Here is a 17391-nt window from a genome sequence, read left to right as displayed (position 1 = left end):
ATGTTTAAAACTGTCACCAAATGCTGCTGGTAATTCTTTGCCCAATTCCATATCTCTGAACAACAAAACTTGTCCTACTTCTACGTTCCTGATCTGATGGAATACAGTCATAATGGAAAACACCTTATGGATGACTTCTAGTTTGCTAATACTGCAATAATGTACAGCCATGTCTTAGCTCTTCTGTTAAATACACAAGGACTTGGAGTATGTGAGATTTTGTTTTTATGATTCAACTTCCAGTGAAGTAACAAACAAAATACCTACCTCTTCATAAAACTGGTTCATAATAATCAAAGGGAATTACAATTAATAGTAATTATGCTGCTGTTTTCCAGAACCCTCCTACAATATTCCATGGTTTCCCCATCCTCATCTTTCTTTCTTTGGCTACTTTTCGTTATTTGTGGAGTTTGGGGGAGGGGGGGAGGGAAAGTCTTTGGTTTTGGTTTTAAGATTTGCAGTAGCCTTTTACCTCATTTCCAGCTCCAGGCAGAAAAGTCTTGACTTTGATTGTCTTTCCAGGTGCAGGAAAAGGAGACTCCATCAGGCTCCTCATAAATGGATAAACCAGGGCAGCAGAGATGCCCCTTCTCCTTTCAACCTCATCCAGGATCTAATTCATTGCAATCAGATGTAAAAGAGAGAACACATCAGAATAATAACAACATCAGTTTCTAAAGCATCCCAAGGGAGTTCCCAAGGGAGTTCCAAATATGTATCAGACGGTATGCCTAATCCTCTTCTCATGGGTACATGTTCAATACCAGTAATGTCACAGCAGAATCACAGGGGTTGCATGAGCATAATGAAGGCTGATTATGTAGAGAAATCAAGATCATTTCATGTATTGACAAAATGCAGCCACCTCTGGGATTGAGCACAGAAGACATTCGAAAAATAAGTTTTTAGAAAGATAAGGAGGGAATAATATATTCACAAGCCATTGTAGAGAGACTCTAGAGCAGTGTTTCTTAAACTGTATTCCAGGAAACACCGGTGTGCCACGAGACAGTCGGAGGTGTGCCACGGAGAACAACAGAGTTCAAAATGGTCACCCTTCCTTAAAGGGGCAGGTGACTTTTTTTTTTGATCAATTACTTTCCTCCCAACTTTTTTTTTCTCAATACCAATCCTTGGTGTTCCTCATAAAAAAAATTGTTTGGTGTTCCTTGGTCTTAAAAAGTTTAAGAAACGCTGCTCTAGAGAGGCAGAATGTGATCACTAGAATTGGACTTTGGCCAGGACATCAGGATTGATGCCTTTGTTCTTAGGAAAAAAGGGAAATGGGATTCTGTGACCACAGGACCTCAGTTTAACATGTTCAGATTGGGCGCATAGTGCTTCAGATTCTCAAAGGAGGAGACAATGATCACTTCAGGATCCCTATATTCCAGCAGAGCTGATCCTACATGGGTTTGTGAAGTGTGCCCTACTCTTTACACTGGATGTCTGCACCAATGTCAATTTCCATTTGGAAAAACACAGGATAGATACGGTAGCTGTACACTAAACAGATGGAACTCCTTACAGATTCAGAGATTTGTTTTTTCTTTTCATTTTATTCACACAGGCTATCATAAATTAGACCACAGCAAAGTTTTCCCATATTACATCAAGCCTGATGATGATAAACCTAACGTTGAAGGGAAAACAAGCTTTAAAGCAGTTAGTGGTTTGCCCTGGAAGACTGATCTTTCAACCACTACTCAAAGCAATGAGCCACGCAATTGTTAGTCTGTCTAAGCCAGGCACTGTCCCTTGTTTCTGTTAGAAATGCTTCCCATTGAAACCGAATGTGAAAAGATGTAGAACTATAAGCTGGAGAATTACAACAATAGCTTAAATGATGCCAAAAGCCAACAAAGGCACTAACCAAAGTGATGCCGCCACACTCTCTTTGCAACTCACAGGCGGCATGTACTTGCAGCTCCACTGAAGCCAATGAGTCAGGGATGATCATAAAAGTTTAGATTAATTTTGCTCTTAAAGTAACTTGTTCAGGTGACAACATCTCACACCAGATTGGAGACGCTCCTTACTGGAGGCCAGCCCAGTGGCTATGTAGTACTGACATAATACTAATCCTCCTGTTCCCTTGGCTATATCTTCACTTAAAGCGTTATCATGACACAGCTGTAGCCCATCTGGGTAGACACTCAGGCTAGGTCTAGACTGCGACATTTTTGCAGAAAAATCTACACAAAATGTGCTCCACATTTTGTGTAGCTTTTTCCGCCTTTTTTCCCCCCCTGGAAGAGGCTTTTCTGCCATTTGGCCCTGTTTAGACAGGGCCAAATGGTGGAAAAGCCTCCCCTTTTTCAGCAGAGCCCTTATGCCTCATGAAACAAGGTATACAGGGCTCCCTGAAAGTGGGTGTTTGCTCTTCCACAAAAAAAAGCGGAAGAGCAAACACGTTCCTTGGATGCGGTGGGGTTTTTGCGGGATACCTCTGGTATCCCGCAAAAACCCTATAGTCTAGACATAACCTCACTCCTGTGATGGGATGGGAGAAGTTCTCCCATTGCTGTAGTTAATCAACTTTCCTGGAAGATAGTAGCTATGTGATGAAGAATTGTTCTGCTAACCTAGCACTGTCTAGTAGGGGTAAGAGTGGTCTAACTGGGTTGCACAGAGATACAGACTTTCTACACCTTTCAGTAATGTAGCTGGGTCTACTTAATGTTTTTGTGTAGACCTAGACTGTGGTATCTCCCTTGTATTGCTGCCAATACTAGTCTCTGTTTTTGCAGGTGCTCAGGAATTCTTTACATTGTTGGCATTAGATGCCATGTATAAATTAAATCAATCACACACTTTTAAATCAGATACTATCAACTGAAAGCTGTTATGTGGGGGCGGGAGGACTGTGTCATGTTATGGATTTGGACAATGCCTAGTCTAGCCACCCTTGATCCTGACTGCCAGCACAATACAATATAAATGATATATATTAATTTTATAATAAAGAAAATGTGAACAAAGATATCACATGAGTCTAAAAATGAATGAAACATCTGCCAAGACCGTGACTGCATAAACTGGCTGAGTTTGGAAGTGGGGAAATGTGTGGTTCTCAGCTCTGTCTTTAGGAAGATAGCACTGCAGTGAACAAAGAGGGCCACAAGAGGATTGAAAATAATGCAGATAATCAAAAACAATGGGCTTTTTCTGCTTCTCAGCTAAATACCATACAGGGTTTAATATTTCAGTGATCTCTCCACTTCACGTTTTTATATGAAGGCAGCTGTGTCCTGTTTGGTCTACTTATGCAAAGTGCATCATCATGATAACTTCCCTCCTTCCCGTTAGTTTTAACCTATCAGGGACCCATGGTTTTGTTTTTACAAACTAGAAAAATGGGATGTCCTCGTTTAATCTGCACTGGAACCAAATCTTCTCTATGGGCTGCTGCTACAAACTGGACTCTTCTTGCTTTGTGTAAGAGCTAATTCAGGGCTATCACATTCCATCTTGTATGGAGCCAAATTCCTTCATTTTAAACTCATGTTCACGGGCAGGGCTCGACAATCTATGTAATCTACTCGCCCGTGGTGAGTAGATTACAACCCGGAAGAGCCGGGTTTGGGCGATCTGCGCATGTGCAGAACAATCTGCACATGCGCAGAACGCCGGACAGCGCGGCTGGCGAGCGGGGCTCACCACGGCTCGGCGAGCCCTGTTCATGGGAGTTAAGGGCACTTAACACCATCAGAACTGAACCCTTTCAGTCTGTAATCTCCAACAAGACTAGTGATTGCTGTGTGAACTAGATGCAATGGCCCAGTGATCATATTAGCAGGAAGAAATGGGTAACTGTACTATATGCCTAACAGCAGGCCAAGCCTATAAATTCAGTGGGAGTTCTACCCACAGAAAGAATAAATAAGAACTTCCAGATTGAGCCAAATGTCCCTAATGTCACCAGTGATTGCCTAAAGGAATTCTAGCTGTGTAAAACAAGTACAAGTGAGAAAAAAAAAAACAATTTGAGTATCTGGCTGAGAAGATGGAAACTGACGTGTTGGGTAAAGTTTTCAGCCAGCCACTAAATGAACACACAAAAATGATATGAAAGTTTACATAAATTAATTTATTTGTATATGTGAAGCAGGTAGTTCTATAAATTAGAGCCTAATTTCATCTTGACTGACATTTTTGGCTATTGTGCTGGTAGCAAAGTACTGTAATGTTCAATTTTGTACTATCCGCTTCATCTTTTTACCCACAAAAATCTCAGAGAACTAGGCCATCATCAAAGCTAGATAACAGCAAAGAGAAGGAAGAATGTCACAACATATTTCTATTTCATTAGTTTGTTTCTTTCTGTTACTGTATGCACCTATTCCAGTATGGTGTTTCTGCATCAGATGGCAGGCATCTTTATTTAGATAAAAGTTATGTCAAGACGGCATTGTAACAACCCTTTGATTTGACCTTTTATGAAAGATGTCATAAGTAGAAATGGTATTAACTAGTTTCATCTGATTTTTTAAAGCTTGATTCATTTTAATCAGTTTTTATCCTGTGAATCGCTACATGTGCTTATGTGGAAGATGACATTCTGCATGATTAAGGCTATGTCTACACTACAGAGTTTTTCTGGGATACCAGAGGTATCCTGGAAAAACTCTGCCGCGTCCAGGGAACACGTCTGCTCTTCCGACATTTTTTGCGGAAGAGCAGACTTGCTCTTTCAGAAACCCTGTAAACCTCATTTCATGAGGTAGAAGGGCTCTTCTGAAAGAGGAGGTTTTTCCAAAATTTGGCCCAGTGTAGATGGGCCAAATTTCAAAAGTCTCTTCCGAAAAAACAATCAGAAAAAGGTACGCAAATTGCGGAGTAATTTGTGTACCTTTTTCCGAAAAAGAAGTGTAGAAACAGCCTAGATCATGTGAATTACATAAGATGTCAAATCTAAAATCTAAACTCACAACCAAAAAACTTTAATCGGTACTACTACTACTACTACTACTACTACTACTACTACTACTACTACTACTGTGTAAAGCTCTTTTAGGTCTAATTGTCAAAGTGAAAAGTTCCTTGCAAACAGACACATCATTTACACAACACTGTATTTACATATGAGCTAAAAGGTCTAAATTGTGTAACATGCTACCAGGAACTATATAAGAAGGAGGAAAAGGTATTTACTCAAAGTCAGAAATAGCATTGTCCTCTCATAACTCATGCTAAAATCCCGGTTAGTACAACTTTATCATGATTTAATGCTCACCAAAGTTACATAAAATCTTTCCTAAGTTGTTAGAGACACTATGTTGGCAGTAGCCTGGACATTAATCAAACAAGAAAGATATTTTAGAATGCTTTGTCTTATTTGACTATCCTTTTGTCAAATAGAACAAGAATAATACTGATGGTACTGGAGTACAATCCAGATCAGCTGCTTCTTTTACTATCAAATGCCTTAGCTTTTCTCAGCATGTAATCAGCCTGAAGAAACTGTTAATTGTCTTGCAACACCCATATTAGGAACTTTATTCCTTAAGTAAATACAGCCACTCCCCGACTTACGGCCACCTCCACTTACGACCATCCGCACTTACGACCAAAGCGGTCATAAATGCGGATCCGAGTTATGAACGGCGATCCGAGCTTACGAATAGCGCACTTGCCATGTAACTCTATGGGATCCGAGTTACAAACAGTTCGAGTTATGGACCAAGTGTTGTTCCATAACTCGTTCGTAACTCGGAGAGCGGCTGTAAAATCAAAGTAAGAGGCAACTTTGGCATTACATTTATTTCTTCTAATTAGATTATTATTAACACAGTTTCTAGTGATAGGAATATCCTACTACAATAGAATCATAATCTGTAATAATCTGGATTCTTGACTTCATTATTTGAGTTGGGGATTCTTGGAGTAAAAGTGGTACTGGCCCATCATTTCATACATGCATGCCAAGAATTACAGGTCAGCAGAGAATAGTTTTAGAAAACAATGGAAAAAAGCCTCAGGCAGCCAATGCATGTGGACACCCAGATGTTTTTCAAATCAAGATTTGCTTCAGACACAGAAGCAATAAGACATTCTTTGATGTACCCAATAATAATGTAATGTCTAAATGTAAAATACCAGTGGTGCCCACCAAATGTAATAGTTCTGTGTTTAGTTCATTAACACAGACATTTCTCAGTAAGCAGTCGAATTAAGTGCAATATTGAGAGGACAGGAAAGGGAATCTTACCTTAGAAAATAAGTCAAAGCAACCCAGCCGGCTGATGACACAATATACTTCAGGTAGGCGTGGACCTTTTCCACTTGGCTGATAACAATGAAAGAGAGACTGAAATTACATTTTAATTTTGAACCACAAGGAAATATACTTATATAACTGACCAAAAACTTGGTGTTGTGCTAAATCTTTTGCTACCCATCTCTCCATCAAAATAGTTTCTCTTGAAAAAAACATTGCATTCCTTCCACAAGGCAGGAAACGAAAAGGCTTCATGAATGTATATTCACTTTGGAAATCACAACACATCAGAACTATTCTCCAATATCATTCCCACTGACAGCCATACAGCACAGTTATAGATTCCTATAACTTATGTCTCCGCAATCGTTCTCCTTCATTCTCAGAGGCAGTAGGAAAAGTGGGACTGCCCAGCAGGCTGGGCACCTGCACACAAAAAAGGAGAATTGGAAAAGGCTAAAGAAAGGTTTAGTGGTGATTTTTGTTTCCCAGTCACACCACAATAGTCACAGATTGCTTAATTTAAGACTAGCATAATCAGAGAGCTAAGCAGAGTAGTAGTGCAAGACATAAATCTAATACAGTTTTTAATCTAGATTAGTTGGGGGCTACTTATTTTCACATGCAATAAATGTGCAAAACTTGACTAAACTAAGCTGCTGAAAAGGAAAATCATGCCTGAGGTATAAAATGAATGAACAAACAAAAGCTGCCTAGAGAATTTGACATACATTCCCCTCTTGAAGGTAACTAGAGATGTATTCAGAATAGGCCTCACCCTCAACTGGTGTGAACTGGCATTGTCTCCATTGAACTGAACTCAATGCACCCTCCACAAATAGTGCTGAACTGTCTGTCATTGAGCCACAACACTATTTTGGGAGCAGCAGAGAGCCACCCCATTGGTAAGCGGTGTATTTAAGAGCAGTACTGTGCCCCTGGGGGCCTGATGACACAGGAGAAGATAAAGGAGCATCCTCTGTTAAGCAAAAATCACTAAGACGTGAGCTATTCTGAAGGACTCTGCATTGAGCTAACTCTCTTTCACTGAAGCCAATGGTCAGTGATCAGAGTCAGCCAAATTCTGCTCCTACTGAAACCACTGGTCCCAATAGGAGTTAAGCCAGTGCTGCACACTTTGGCATATCCCATCTGCGTGGGAGTGATTCCCTGGGGCAGAGGCCAAGCCTTCCCTTATTCCTTCCTCCTCCTCCCCCCACCAAACACTGTCAATATTGAAATAACAAACAGCTGCAACATGCAGGGCATATTTTTAACATGCCTAACACCAGTTCTGCTGTCATCTTATTTGAGGTTGAACAAGTAAAAAGGCACAGAGATATTCTGCTAATTTCAGAGACAAACAGGAACACAGCAGAAATGAGAAGAAATCCTGAGTTCCCCTTTTTGTCTTTGTATCCCCCCACCCCCCAGTTACATTTGTTGTGACTGAACAATAATCACAGAAGCCTTAATTTCACCTGGTAAAACACTGAAGCCCATTCCTTTCAGGAAAAGGATCTCACTAAACTGGGGCTATGTCTACACAGCAGTGTTGAACAAAGAGTGTGTCTCCATAGCAAGCCATTATTTCAAAATAATGTCAAACTGGAGGACTTCTTACTCCGAGGGTGTGTCTAGACTACAGGGTTGTTTGAAAAAAGTAGCCTTTTTTCGAAAAAACTTCCCTTGCATTTAGACTGCTGCCGCATTCTTTTGAAAGAATAAGGCAGGTTTTTTTTGACCGTGGAAAACCTTGTTTTACGAAAAATAACACCTTTTTTTGAAAGTGCTCTTTTGAAAAAAGGCGCTATGTAATGTAAACTGTGCTTTTTCGAAAGAGCGCATCCAGACTGTCTGGGTGCTCTCTTTCGAAAACGCGGCTTGCTTTTTTGAAAGTACTGGTTGTAGTCTAGTCGCTCTTTTTCGAAAGAGGCTTGCAGTCTAGACGTAGCCCGACTCCTGTAACCCTCATTTCATGAAGAATAAGGGAAGTCAAATGTAGAGCGTTCTTCCTCCAACTTCCTGCTGTGTAGACAGCGCTAAAGGCTGAATTAAGCTATTTTGACTTCAACTACGCAATTAACGTAACAAGTTGCATAGCTTAATTCAAGTTTTGCCCTGCTATGTAGATGTACACTGGGTAACAGGACTATAAAATAGCAGATGAAATTCATCATTGATTAGTTTAAAGTAATGCACATTGGAAAAAAAATAAACCCAGCGATAGATACAAAATGAGTATAAATCAGGTGTTACCACTCAACAAATAGATCTTGCAGTCATTGTGGATAGAAACATCCACATAATGTGGTGCAGGTGTCAAAAAACAGCTAATAAGTGCTAGGAACCATTAGGAAAGGGATAGATAATATGACAGAAAATATTATAATTCCACTATATAAATCCACTCCCACATCTTGAAAATTTTAGCTGTAGCATAGAGGCCTGGGAGATGGAGAGAGAGGCAGCTCTGCGGAAGCCAGTGTGCTGCTGCCTCTAATACAGAGGCATCAGCACGTGAGGGGTGAGGATGAGGAGTGGGGCTGTGTGTACCTGTGCCCGTTAACTGGTGACCTCAAGCTCATCGGTTAACCCTGTAAACAGTTACACTTTCACATCTCTAGATTTAAATGATTACACAAGATGCAAGACAGCAGAAGAATCAGCCCCCATATTAACAAGCCTAGGACAGAGAAGCCTAGTCTGTCTTCTTTTTCTTACTTTTATATTTAATCAAAGTGGATAATGATCTTTTCTCTATTGCCATACTAAGTTGGTGGCATTTTTTCAGCTGACTATGATGGTTACGAAAGCTGTTTCCACAAAGTGGGTTTGTTATTTACACGCCATGCAGAGCTGACTCAAAAGAAGCTGGAGAACGGCTGTGTTTTTTAAATCTGAGAATCACAACTTTAACTGGGAGAGCCAGCAGGTGCCTGTGTTGTTATAATAAAGACCAGGAAGGAATGCTGCACTTAAGTGAACACAGATGAGTCTATTTCTGAATCCAAACCTGCTCACCACACGTCACATCTCTGAAAAGAACAGAATCCTTTTTTGTCCATATTAGGTATAAACCCCTTTCTAAAGGCATTGAGTGATTATATCAAGCATGTGGGATTTTGGTTAAAATCATTGTGTCAAATCTACAGGAATGCTAAAGCCATGCCAGGAGTCTTGGACAGCTACCAGCCAAGAGCTGTGCCAGTAAAAATATCACATTCCTGGGTCATCTATAAGACCAGAAACAATAACCATGCAGTTTACTCAAAAACCCTGCCCTGTGAAATATTATTCCCTACAAACATCTTAAAGGTCACATGTCACTGAGTTTATGAGTGCTTGCATCTACCCTGCTCACATTCATAGTATATGATGCCCTTGTCTTTTAGGGATTCTCTTTGCAAATAACAAAGCCTTCTTGATCCACACAAATCATCATGAAGAGCAAAAGAGCAAACATCGCAGGTTAAGGAGGCTCACGGGGTCTGAAATCCTCAAGTGAAATGATTTAGACATTCCTATAAAATATGACTAAAACCAGGCGTTTGTAAAAACCAGACAGTAACTTGCATCAACGAGTCTCTGGCTGAAACAGCCCCTTTAACTGTAGCTTCACTGGAGAGAAACAGCACCTGCTTCTTATTCTCTAATTTGTTAATTCTCCCGGAAAAGTGAGAATATATCTAACCCTCCATGGCCATCCACATCTGGGCTTGATTTACCTTTGCCTCAAAAGTCGCCTTTGCACCCAGGGGATGAGTCTAATCCTAGGAAAGACAGATGGTGTTTGCACCATTGTCCAGCCTCATTGGGGGACAGCAGCTTTGACCTGCACATGGAACTCTGCCAGTGGAGATGCTGAATCAACCTATCTGGAGTAGGGAGGGTAATAGTATAGCTGTTTAACTGATTATCTGATAAGCAAAAGCTTATACGTTAATGCTATAGATTACATGCATTTCCCTCCCTTCCTCCCCTTCCCCTGGACAGGGGCTGCTGCCACTCTGTGCTGCTGCCTCTGTATCAGAGGCAGCAGCACAGGGTGACAAGCAGCCAGTCCGTGAGGGGAGCTGGCTCTCCTTGCGGACCAGATCCTATCTGGTACCCCATGCGGAGTGGCAGGGGAATCTTTGAGAGTGGGGCCAGAGTGCACTGACTGCTAGCCCCACCCCTGGAGACTAACCAATAAGAATTCTTGAGGTTACTCAACTATTCAATTAATAGATATTTAATATCCCTAATCTGGACATTAGGGATATTAAATGTCCTGCCCGTGCCTACTGCCAAGTCTATCTGTGCTATGTAAGAAGTCTGGACAGCAGAGAATAACTGGGGTGCCACAGCATAGCTCCTACCCTGCTGGGAGAAGCAATATGGCAATATTACACCAGTTCCATTCCAGCTGCAAAGACCCCCTTAATCCATGTATCTCCCACTGTATTTTTGCTTTATCTTGTCAGAAGAACAGAAAGGCTAATATCAAAAGATCTAACCTGAGGAATTTGCAGAGGACACTCACTAGGGTGTATCTCACAGTCAACCCATGGAACTCGTGACTAGGGGATGTTGTGAAGACCACAAATATAGTCATTCTTACATCCCTCTCTTGGACACACATCACAGGCAGGTGACTGGTAGATAGCTTTAAACTGCTGACCATGCGGCCTACAGTTTACTGTCCCACTGCTGCAACAAGTCCCTTTCTGACTGTGGGGCTCTGGGCAGCATCTGATTCAGACTAGCTTGTATGCGGAGCACATACTGCCCGCTTCCTTGAGAAAAGGGGAAATGAAACATTTGGAGATTTTTGTTTTTGTGGAGCAGAGTACATTCTTAGCCTTAATCCAGCCCTGTTTGGAGGAATTCTAATTAGTTTCACAGACAACAGGAGGCTGATTCCCAGCAGGATCAATATAAACCACCAGGAGTTGAGCTGTGAAACGGGAGGGTGAGGATTAACACCAGGGGGTTCCTTGCTAGTTTTCTTGGCCAGCACAGACGGACGCAACCCTGCTGCACAGTGTTTACTCTGGACTTTTCTGTTGCAAACCCTGCTTTCACCTCTATTTCAGGATTAGGTCTGAGGGAAATCTTGGCTCTTTAGACTTGGCCCTAAAAAGGAGCCTGACATTTTCTGTTTTAAACGAGACCTTCGTTCCCAGGTGTTTGAAATCTAATGGAGCTGTTCAGATTCTCCTGTCTAATCTACCCTCCCACTAACTGGCCTTTCACACACACGTGTACACCTACTTTCAAAGCAAGACATCACGTTACTACGCATGCACAGCAACTAGCTACTCAAATGACTAATACAATTGTCAGAATTGGTAAAGCCATCACAGTGGGCAGGAAGCTCTCTCACTCTTCTGACTCCTTTTGGAGGATTCCAGACTCCCACAGACTTCAGAGGGCCTGCAGCAATGGGACTAGTAGTGGAGAGTTTCTGCATCCTTCTGCTCCACGACTGGGCTGTGGCACAGGCTCAGTAAGCTGGTTGGAAAGGGAAGTGTGATTAGGGCCCCACCCAACCTCAAAGAAGCAAGAATGGAGCAAAGGGCCTCCTGTCAAAAGGCACCCCCTGAAATGACAAAAGAACTGGTGACCTGTTAGCCACTGCCTCAAGATCGCCCAAAGGCAAGTGAAGATTGTGACGTAGTGGGGGTACTTGCTGGGCTGTGGTGACCCCTGCTGTCTGGAGCAAGACCCAGCAGGGAAAACCTCACTATGCAAAGGTGATGCCAAACTGGTTGAACCAGATACCCCCCATGGAGAGGAACAAAGGAAGGTGGAGGCTGCCCTGGCTGGGGGGCAGGGCTGGAAGAGAGTTAGTGAGTTCCTGGCTGGAAGGCAGGGAAGAAGGAGCTGGGGAGGGGGGCTGGGACTCCCCTATCTCAAGGGGGGCACTGAGGCCTCTTAGCCCCAGTTCCTGTAACCAGATTACATCTGTGCTGCGCTGTGCTGGAGGAACAATAAACAACCTCCATTCTACCGGCTGGTGAAGTCTGTTTGTGCCATTTCGGGGTGCAGGAGACGGGGGACCCCCAACACGCCGTCACAAAGATTGCTAGCAAAAAGCGAATGTGAGGAAGAAGGGAAGGTGGCCATGGACAGTGTGAGAAGGGGAAAGCCTGGAGATGAAGCAGAGAGCATGTTGTGTGGGAAAGGAGGGTTGCATGGCTGTCTGTGGCCTTTCCAACACATGGGTTAGCTTTGGATAGGCATCTGACCTTTTGCATACACAGTGAGCCCACTCAAAGCCATTGGTGCTTTAGGCTCTGTCAACATCTTAGAACTAATAGTAACTTGACTATGGTAATGTATCATTGGGATATTTTGCAAAACAGACAATAGATTAAGCTTTAGTATACATTGCAGTGCAGCCGGCAGGGACAGGCCGTATTCTTCCATTGTATGAATTCATGCTGGCAGCAGACCGGCAATTGTACTTTGTTTTAATCCCACCTGGCTGTGGCATTGTTTTGAAACTGGAACCATCAGGGGACACAGCCCCAAGCCAAAATTCAACCAGTGTGTTAGGCTGAGGGAGGGAGAGGCTCTGGAATGTCCGGGGCCCTGTCCTACTAAGAGTGTAACTTTCAAAACTGTATTTCAGAGAAATCTCTGCCTGTGTTTCTCCTGCATTCTGATGCACAGCAGCCTACAAGTTGCGTGTGTGAATGACCCAAATGAAGGGTGTGTACAAGAGAGGATGGTGCCAAAAAGGATGGAGAATCTGCCTGCCATCATTCTTCTGCATAAATTAGATGAGATTCAAGTGTTTCTTTTTTAACAGCAGGGCCCCTTCTTTGGACGTCTGCTCAGGTCAGCTGCTGGTTTGGTTTACAGGCTGAGAGCATAAGAAAAACAGAATTTGAAAAGCAGGCTCACAGCAAAAAGCTCAGCCATCAGTTTGTGCGTCAGATCAGTTTTCTGTTGTTTCTCTTGCGCTCAGGCGACGGCCCCTCCAGTAGACTGATGTATTCAGAACTAGAAAGGGGTCACAACCAAAGCCTAGGAGCAAAGTGCCAAACTTCACAGTTTAGAATCAGAATCTGAACCCAGATCCACATTTTATGTCAGGCCTCTTCCCCGGCTATTATTATTTTGTTTGTGTTCTTCTCTATTCATTGAACAAAACTCATTGCTGTCAAGGAGCCATGTGGATTTTGCAGCCTGCACGTAAGGTATCTGCAGAACTGTCAAGAAGGCTGGGGGAGGAAACTTCCAGCCAATGATCTCATTGCGGATCTATCTATTTTCAGCCTGAAGCCTACAAAAGTCACTACTCCAGAACCACAGTAAACTCCCTGGCTTTGCCCCAGCAGATGGAGAGATGAACCAGACTCGCCCACAGGCCATTAATGTAAATACCTTGTGTTGCGGCCCCTGCATCATGGCCTGATTCCTAGAGCTTGACTGTCTCATGGTTGCCCATGCTCCCAACTAGAGAATCATAGAACCATATGGTTCTATATGGTTGTGACTACTTTCTTCCACTATCTGATCTGAGGAAGTGGGTCTGGCCCACGAAAGCTCATCACCTAATAAACCATCTTGTTAGTCTTTAAAGTGCTACATTGTCCTGCATTTTGCTTCAACTACCCCAGACTAACACGGCTACATTTCTATCACTATAGAACCATAGAGCTGGAAGAGACCTCAGAAGGGGTATGTCTACACTACAAAGTTAATTCGAACTAACGGACGTTAGTTCGAATTAACTTTGATAGGCGCTACACAAGCGCTCCGCTAGTTCGAACTTAATTCGAATTAGTGGAGCGCTTAGTTCGAACTAGGTAAACCTCATTCTACGAGGACTAAACCTAGTTTGAACTTACTAGTTCGAATTAAGGGGTGTGTAGCCCCTTAATTCGAACTAGTGGGAGGCTAGCCCTCCCCAGCATTCCCTGGTGGCCACTCTGGCCAACACCAGGGAAACTCGTATGCCCCCCTCCCGGCCACGGACCCCTTAAAAGGGCACGGACTGGCTACTATGCCCGTGCCAGGTGCAAGCCTGCCAGCACCCAGCCAGCAGACCCTGCACCTGGCACGGCTCGAGCCAGCCACCCGATGCCCTCCAGCCCTCCCCATCTTCCCGGGACCAGGCTGGCGGCTCCTGGGAACTTGCCCGGGACCGCAAGAGGCGGGCACCCGCCTGGTCTAGTGCAGACATCGTGGACCTCGTCCACGACCTCTGCACTAGGCACAGGAAAGTGGCCGTCTAGGGCAGGAGAGCTGCCAGCCTGGCCACCCAGGAGCAGGTGTGCATGAAAATCAAGGTGGTCCACTGAGACCCCCGACTCTGAGCCCTGAGCTTACAATGGCCGTACTGGGTCACACCAAAGGTCCATCTAGCCCAGTAGCCTGTCTGCCGACAGCGGCCAACCCTAGCAACCCTGGAGGGGATGGACCGAAGACAGTGACCAAGCCATTTGTCTCGTGCCATCCCTCTCCAGCCTTCCACAAACTTTGGACAGGGACACCACTCCTACCCCCTGGCTAATACCACTCCATGGACCCAACCTCCATCACTTTATCTCACTTCTCTTTAAACTCTGTTCATGTTCTAGCCTTCACAGCCTCCTGCAGCAAGCAGTTCCACAGGTTGACTCTTTGCTTTGTGAAGAACAACTTTCTGTTACTAGTTTGAAGCCTGCTACCCATTCCTTTCCTTTGGTGTCCTCTAGTCCTTCTATAATGGGAACTAATAAAGAACTTTTCTATATGCACCCTCTCCACCCCACTCATGCTTTTATAGACCTCTATCATATCCCCCCTCCATCTCCTCTTTTCTAAGCTGAAAAGTCCTAGTCTGTTTAGCCTCTCTTCATATGGGACCTGTTCCAAAGCCCTCATCATTGTAGTTGCCCTCCCCTCTCCCACCCTCTCTCTTCCCCTCTCCCACCTCCTTTTCCCAGTCTCCCCCAGTTTTGTTCAATAAAGAGAGATTCTATTTTTGAACACAATTGTCCTTTATTTTGTACATCAGGAACTGGGGCTAGGGAAGGGTAAGTGGAAGGAGGTGAGGGAGGAATGGGGTACGAGCCCCCGATGGGGAGGACTGGGCTGGCTCTGCGGGCTTCTGGGGGTGGAAGATCTCCTGCAGCCCCCCAATTGCCCCCTCTCCCCAGATGGCAGCCTGCGGTAAGTGCATCCAGGCTGATGGCCGAGTGCTGTGATGTGCCCAGTGTAGGTACTCTGGGATATCCAAGCCAGGACTGCTTTGCAAGTGGGGCACCCCTGAGAACTGTCTGTCTGGGGTGGGGGTCGGGTCCCTTTAAGCACAGCCCTCGGCTAGCCAGAGACAGCAGCTCCACGCTCTACGTCCCCATCTGATGCCCTGCCGGCACTGCTTCCGGCCATCCTTAACCCCGGTTCAGGGTCCACTCAATGTGGACATGCTAGTTCGAATTAGCAAAACGCTAATTCAAACTAGTTTTTTAGTCTGGATGCGTTAGTTCGAATTAGCGCTGTAGTGTAGACATACCCAAGGTTATCAAGTCCAGCCCCGTGCTCTAGGCAGGACCAATCCCAACTAAATCAACCTGGCCAGGGCTTTGTCAAGCTGAGACTTAAACACCTCTAGGGATGGAGACTACACTACTTCCCCAGGTAACCCATTCCAGTACTTCACCACCCTCCCCAGTGAAACAGTTTTTCCTAATATCCAACCTGGACCTCTCCCACCGCAACTTGAGACCATTTTTCCTTGTTCTGCCATCTGTCACTACTGAGAACAGACTCTCTCCATCCTCTTTGGAACCTCCCTTCAGGAAGTTGAAGGCTGCTATCAAATCCCCCTCACTCTTCGCTTCTGCAGACTAAACAAACCCAACTCCCTCAGCCTCTCCTCATAAGTCATATGCTCCAGCCCCCTAATCATTTTGGTTGCCCTCCACTGGACCCTCTCCAATGCCTCCACATCCTTTCTGTAGTGGGGGGCCCAGAACTGGACCCAATATTGCAGATGTGGCCTCACCAGAGCCGAATAAAGGGGAATAATCACATCTCTGGATCTGCTGGCAATGCTCCTCTTAATGCAACCTAATATGCCATTAGCCTTCTTGGCTACAAGGGTACACTGTTGACTCATATCCAGCTTCTCATCCACTGTCACCCCCAGGTCCTTTTCTGCAGAACTACTACTTAAGTGGTTGGTCCCCAGCCAGTAAAAGCTTGGGATTCTTCCGTCTCAAGTGCAGGACTCTGCACTTTTCCTTGTTTAACCTCATCAGATTTCTTGTGGCCCAATCCTCTAATATGTCTAAGTCACTCTGGAATCTATCTCTGCCCTAAAGCATATCTACCTCTCCCCCTAGCTTAGTGTCATCACAAACTTGCTGAAGGTGCAATCCATCCCCTCATCCAGGTCATTAATAAAGATACTGAACAAAACCGGTCCTAGAATCGAACCTTGGGGCACTCCGCTAGAACCCGACCACCATCCTGACATCAAGCTGTTGATCACTGCCCGCTGGGCCCGGCCTTCTAACCATCTTTCTATCCATCTTACTGTCCATTTATCCAATCCACATTCCCTTAACTTGCTGGCAAGAATATTGTGGGAGACCATATCAAAAGCCTTGCTAAAGTCAAGGTATATCACATCCACTGACTTTTCCACATCCACAGAGCCAGTTACCTCATCATAGAAGCTAATCAGATTGGTCAGGCACGACTTTCCCTTTGTGAATCCATGCTGACTATTCCTAATCACTTTCCTCTTTTCCAAGTGCCTCAAAATGGATTCCTTAAGGATCCTTTCCATGATTTTTCCAGGAACCGAGGTAAGACTGACCAGCCTATAGTTCCCTGGATCATCCTTCTTCCCTTTTTTGAAGATGGGCACTACATTTGCCTTTTTCCAATCATCTGGGATTTCTCCCAATCTCCATGACTTTTCAAAGATAATGGCCAAAGGCTCCTCAATGACATTTGCCAACATCCTCAGTACCCTCGGATGCATTAAGTCCGGACCCATGGAATTGTGTACGTTTAGCTTTTCTAAATAGTTCCTAACCTGTTCTTTACTCACCAAGGGCTGTCCATGTTCATCCCATCTTGCGTCACTTAGCACATTAGTCCGGGAGCCCACCTTGTCCGTGAATACAGAGGCAAAGAAAGCATTGAGTACTTCAGCTTTCCCCACATCATCTGTCACT

At 44.2% G+C, this 17391-nt stretch overlaps 1 protein-coding gene across 17 annotated transcripts in view; it reads right to left on the bottom strand.

The window, feature by feature from the left end:
* The window catches only part of DENND2B (DENN domain containing 2B), a 340796-nt gene that overhangs the window by 60165 nt on the left and 263240 nt on the right, over positions 1-17391 (bottom strand). For all 17 annotated transcript variants that reach the window (XM_025189962.3, XM_025189963.3, XM_075927977.2 and 14 more), the window contains 2 exons: positions 6215-6292; positions 476-616 (listed from right to left, as the gene is read on the bottom strand). In XM_025189962.3, coding sequence (XP_025045747.3) covers positions 476-616; positions 6215-6292 — 219 coding nt within the window. The remainder of the gene's footprint in view (positions 1-475; positions 617-6214; positions 6293-17391) is intronic.

This window comes from Pelodiscus sinensis, chromosome 5, assembly GCF_052426305.1.
Source record: "Pelodiscus sinensis isolate ZL-2025 chromosome 5, ASM5242630v1, whole genome shotgun sequence".
Classification (NCBI taxonomy): domain Eukaryota; kingdom Metazoa; phylum Chordata; order Testudines; family Trionychidae; genus Pelodiscus; species Pelodiscus sinensis.
This window is presented reverse-complemented; position numbering and strand designations above follow the sequence as displayed.